At 38.9% G+C, this 6,000-nt stretch overlaps 1 protein-coding gene across 8 annotated transcripts in view; it reads right to left on the bottom strand.

Moving 5' to 3' along the window:
• abcc9 (ATP-binding cassette, sub-family C (CFTR/MRP), member 9) overlaps positions 1 to 5,537 on the bottom strand; it is a 45,818-nt gene extending 40,281 nt beyond the window's left edge. For 7 of the 8 annotated variants that reach the window (XR_003461267.1, XR_003461268.1, XR_003461266.1 and 4 more), the window contains exons 1-3: positions 5,358 to 5,537; positions 2,421 to 2,682; positions 755 to 940 (exon numbers count right to left, since the gene is read on the bottom strand). Coding sequence is in view for 4 of the 8 variants with exons in the window: in XM_027272160.1 (XP_027127961.1) it covers positions 755 to 902 (148 nt within the window). In the remaining 4 variants the exon portion in view is untranslated. The remainder of the gene's footprint in view (positions 1 to 754; positions 941 to 2,420; positions 2,683 to 5,357) is intronic. The other variant, XM_027272159.1, reaches the window with a different exon arrangement.
• Positions 5,538 to 6,000: the final 463 nt, after the last annotated feature.

Here is a 6,000-nt window from a genome sequence, read left to right on the forward strand (position 1 = left end):
AAGAGCTGCGACTAACTAAATTCATTATTTTCTAAATCAACTGATCGTTTGGAACTCGAAATATTCATTTAATCTGACATGAGAACGACAGAAATCTCCATATTTGAGAGGCTAAAAAACGTATTAATAAATAATAAAACCTATTCATTTTCTGTTGATGGACTCATCAGTTATTTCACTAGTTATACAGTATGAGAAGATTTACTGTGTGTTTGTTGTCCACTGTAAGCAGCTGTTGGACTTTATGCATCAGTGTGATGATGTTTCTTGTTTGTCTGGGATTGAATCTAATTTTTAATAGAGTTGAATGTTACAGTATTAATATCATATATGATTATATAGATTCATATAAACCTGTTCAGGGCTGCACAGGTGCCTCTATCACGGCACAAACATGCATGCTGACGTCTATAATCACGCGTGAAAACAAACTGTGCTCCGATAATCCTCCGTCCCGACAGCTGCAGCGACCTCTGAGACTGTGCAGCAGAAAAAAGGTGAAGCTCCGAGAGGCTTAAACAGGAAACACTTCAAACATCTGTCAGGACACACATTACACAGGCCGTGGGACTTTTTCCTGCAGACGCACTCAAACTGTAACTGTGTTACTCCATTCAGCTCCAAGAAAAGCTTCTAAATATTTACTCGAGTATTCGTTTCTTCATTTTGTGGAATATTTCTTATTTTTAGCCAACACACAGACACAAGACAAGAGTGTGTGTGAGTTACACGTGTGTCGTTTTCTGTCACGCACCGATGAAGAGGATGGGGAAGGTGATGAAGAGCAGGAAGACATGGGGGACCAGGTTGAGAGCGTCCACGAAGCAGCCATTGTTCAGCACGCCGCCGTTCACGCTGTAGGCATTAGTACCGTTGTCGTTGCCGCAAAACGACAGGGCCATGCCACCGCCCGGCCGCTCCACGCGAGCCTCAAGTCAATCTGTAAAAAAACACAAACAAGCAGCTCACGTGACGGAAATCAAACTCAGATTTTTGGATTTTCTCCAAGACGCCAGAATCAGTGACTGAGAAATGTTTCATGTGTTCGACTCCGAGGTGCTTCAGTTTGAACTTTGGAGACTCACACATGTCACGCATTCAAGTGCCGTGCACACAAGAGGCATGAGAGTTATTTCGGGGACACTGTCCGGCTTCATGCCCGCCGGCTTAGACTGCATTAATGTGACATGTTGGAAAGGAAACAAGGACTAAAGGTTCAGGTAGTAACTGTCTAAATTTAATGTCCACAGCCGTGAATCCAAGAGACGACTTTTCAAACTTCTGACATCCGTATGAAACCCTAAAGTTTTGCTCGAGTTGCGTTTGGTGTAACGTGGTCGTAAAACTCAATCCGAGCTGTCCGAGGTCGCTTTATTTCTCATCCTGACGAGTCCAAACATGTTTTTTTTCTGACTGAATCTGGTCGTAGTCTTGTAAACGGTGACCCTGTGATATCTTCAGTCTTTGCAGGATCGTACAACATGTCGAGTTTCAGTCTAAAAACAAATAAATAGTTTGTTCCTTACTTCAGAACTACAATCTAAAATGTTTTTATGTCATATTTTTTACATTAGATTGTTGCAACATCTTCACCAACAAGCTGCAGTTCCTCTAACGTCCACTTGAGGCTGGCTCCAGAAGTGAGTCAGTCTCCATAAGTCCCCATGTCCAAATGTCCAACTTCACAGCAGAAATAAACATGTTTACAGCCTGGTACAAAAAACAGTTTTGGTCTCTGTAGCTAATTTCCCCGTTCATGACAACTGTACTGAGGGTGAATTTATATACAACTCACCTGTTCACATTATATTAAGGCTTAAAGTTGGGTTTGTTTTTTTTATTAGTTTAGAGGCGGAAGAACTACAAAGATGGCCACTGAAAGCTGCATCTGGTGGCCATCTTTCTTTTCAAACTGCGACATACTGAACATATAAACTCACAACTCAACGATTTATCACGTCGTGGATGTAATTTGACAAAGTTTTGATTCATTTTCTTTAGCAGCGTCGAAAAAACCGCCGTAAAACCGCCAAAAACTGACAGTTGGAGCCGTTAATGACGTCATATTTGCCGCCACATTTTCACTCAAACGACAAATTTATGTCAATGATTGTTTTTATTTATATAATAATATTTTTATTTGATATTTTACTTCCATATCAACGTCACTTCAACTGTGATTGAAGCGGGCTTAATAAACAAAGTGGAAAGTCATTAAAGTGGAAATCTGGACGTTAATGACCGTTAATCTGGACCGTTGACGACCGTTAGAAATATGTAAATCCAGCTGACAGATATGCAAATTAAAAATCCAGCTTTAACGTCAAACTGCAGCCACATTTATCAAAATTATTTTAAAAATAAGGCTAATTTAAGAGACAGACCATATGCACACACACAACGTTATAAAAGTGTCTTACCTCGGAGAAAAGTAATAATCCTTAAGGACTCTGTTTCATTCCTGATGTCTGGATATATTTGATTTTTTTAAAAAGAAAAGAAAGAAAACAGACAGAAGAAAAAGAAAGAAGAGTCACAGAAACACAATACAGAGAGTTGGGCTGGGAAAAGTTGATTATTTTTAGCCCCCCAGCAGAAGAGCATCAGCTGCTCCGCATACTGCGCCCGCCCCGGCCCGGTGTCAAGTTACACCCGACACCACACCACGCTTCCGGTGCTGTCCTTCAAAATAAAAGACTTTAAAAAAAAAGTACATTTCTTTAACTTACATATAAGGAATAGTAAATATAGTACAAAAGCTCTTCAACTGTGTCTATACAATAGAGCTAAAAAAAAAAAGGTAATAAAAAATATATTTAAATAGTAAATGTGTCCTGTGTGTTTTTTTGCTTTGTACTGTTCGTTATTGTGCTGTAATATGTTTTAATTGTGCCGAAGGGACTGCGGATGAAAAGTAGCTGTATGGTAACTCTGGTGCAGTACATCAAATGTAATCGTTTATGTTTAATACTGTACATGGTCCCATTAAATAAATAAATAAATAAATATACACAGACACAGTGGTCCCTCGTTTATCGCGGGGGATACGTTCTAAAAATAACCCGCAATAAACGAAATCCGCAAAGTAAGTTTTACAATTATTATACATGTTTTAAGGCCGTAAAAACCCTAACCACACACTTTTATACACCTTTTTACATGCATTTTATACAGTACTCCCTTAGCCAATTTAGGACGCAGAACACAATGCGCGTTCATACTGTACAGTACGTTGTAAAATAAATCATGCAAAATTACACAAAAAAATCCGCGAAACAGCGAGTCCGTGAAAAGTGAACCGCGTTATAGCGAGAGACAACTGTATACACACATGTCACAGGTATAAAACTATTAATATGTGCCAAACTATGTAACATTTTGCATGTTACAAGTTAAACATACCATAGGCAAATCTTGGACAGCCACTACCAAACCAAGCATTAGTGTCTTGTGGCTTGCAGGACTGTCAAACTCTTGCACAGGAAAAACTCACTGTTACGTTAAAGGGTGAATATATCTTTTATAGCATTCTTAGAGGGAAAGAAAGCATTGGAGGCATGACCCTCTTGTGTGTCAACCATCAACAAATGAGTATTAGTATGTGTTTAGTATGTTTTGTTTTGTTCTGTTGTCAGGATAACTTTTGGACCATCTGTGACACTTATGTTTTGGTACTGCCCTGTCATGTTTACCTTACTGAAGGTGAGCCTTGCTGTGATTGTTGTGTTTTGCACCTGTGTTATTATGTTATAGTGTGATACTGATCCCTGAAAATTAATAAACACACTTGTTGAGAAAAGAAATAATTATAAGTGAGTATGTTTTTATTCACATAGGTGAATTGGTGACTAAATATTGATTACTCCAATGTAGAGCCTTTGTTTGGTTTGTCCCTGCTGGGCTCCTTTGGGCCTGTTTGTAACCTCTGTGGCTCTTTTTGACACATGTTTTGCACATTCTGGGTAAGTTCATGCATTATTCCATGTACTTATATTCTCATTATATGCTATACATAAAATCATGTTGTCATTTTTAAGGAGTATTTTACTATTTCAGGTATATGCTAGACATTTTGTTGACTTTCAACTTCATCCTTCATTACTGGCTTCTACATTCGTCAATTTCAAATAGCACACCAAAGTTCCAAAATTCTCTAGTGATATATATATTTTTGTTTTATTTTGAAGGTGTAAACTACGTAAATTCCGGTCAGAGTGTGCTTCACTTTGGCAAACTTCATACGTCACTCGCTGCTATCACATTTCCAAACTTGAACCAGTTCATTGGTGAGCAGGGGGGTTTATTAAAGCCTGCTTTAACAGCCAGCTGACATGCTGAAGAAACTTCAAGTCATCTAGTTACAGAGCTCTGAAATATTCTTTGTGACCTAATAACGCATCAGTTCATTTTTTAAAATATGTGACCCCGAAAATCAGTTTTTAAATCTGGGTTTGCATGAACAAAAATCACTTTTTTGTCCTAAAATGACAAATTAAAAAGGACAAAACTTGAACATGAACCTATGTTTTTATTTCTACAACATTACATACGCACAATAATAATAATATTTATGATACACTCTTGAATCTATGACCTGGTTTTGGCTGCATTTTGCTGTGAATTCATCCACAATCTCTAAACCCTCCCTGTGTCTGAGAGGATGCGGGATTCAAACGCATTATTAAAACGCACAATCCATCACTGTCTGACTGTGTGGTCAGATATTTATGTAAACTGCTGAATCCGGATCAATAACGACGCAAATATCACAAAAATATCGATGGAGCAATAAGAGAACCGAGCTGGTGACCTGCAGTGATATTCAAAACTCCATTTGGAAATGAAGCAATTTAAGGGTTTTACGTCTATACAGAGACTTACATGAAATAAACTGGCTTGTTTGTGTTTTTATAAGTCGGTTTGATTCCCTCCAACATTCGGCATGAATAGAAATAACGCAGAAAGATTTATATGTGTCAAACTTTAAATTCTTTTGTTTGGAAATCCCTCCATGAAAACTACCCCAATCCACAAGGAGCGTTAAAGGAGCTCGGCGTGAATCGAGCTCATATCTCGCAGAAATATATGTAATTGTTGGATAACATGAAAGCCGAATTTATGATTAATCTTTTCCTCATACATATATCACATTTATTTATATTCCTATGGTGTATAATCGTGCTGAGAGGCGGGATGAGTTTAAATTATAGGATTTCTCCATGAGGTCTGGTGTAGGCTGGGTGACTTTCACGCCATAGTGTCTCTGTGAACTGGAGACGTCGTGTCACACCACGCTGAGGATGCTGACGCCTGGTTGTGAATGACAGAAGGGTAAGAAGACCTTCCCCAGCACTTACCCGGCCTCTGACGCAGATTTGCGGGCTCTCACTCGGGTCCAACCGTCCCCCCTTTCACCGGATCTTTAATCCCCGTGTGCGGCGTCTTTACGCGGAAGGCTCGGTGGAAGGAAATGCCTTTATGTCACATTTACTGTCGTGCCCGCTCAGATACGGTGTTATGGCGTTCAAGCAACACACACACACAACACACAACCACACACACACGTTTTTCTTTCTGCAGAAATTTCTCATGATGCATGACAGCAGCATGTGCAAATGTAGGTCAAATTAAAGCCGAATGAGCGAGTGTGCTCTCTGTTTGGAAGGATCATGTTTTTAATCATGCATTTAATGTTAAAACGATGTTTTAATGACGTTTCATGAGATAATCAGAGCGTCTTCTGACAGGAGAGGTGAGTTGAGGATTTAAATGAGTGGAAAATGTGTTTACATGGTGGGTTCATTGGAATAAAACATAAAATATGAACAGAACACACCTGCACAAAATGTGCCAGAAAGCACAACTCATGTTCATTGTACAGGTCTGTCTACAGGAGGAAGGTGATATAAAGTCTTGCTTTCCGTTTTATCATCAGTTTTGAATTCTTTAAACACGTGACATCTTTTAAAAAAAAAAAAACATTCTCTGCCCACCTGAGCT

This window comes from Larimichthys crocea, chromosome XX, assembly GCF_000972845.2.
Source record: "Larimichthys crocea isolate SSNF chromosome XX, L_crocea_2.0, whole genome shotgun sequence".
Taxonomy (NCBI): domain Eukaryota; kingdom Metazoa; phylum Chordata; class Actinopteri; family Sciaenidae; genus Larimichthys; species Larimichthys crocea.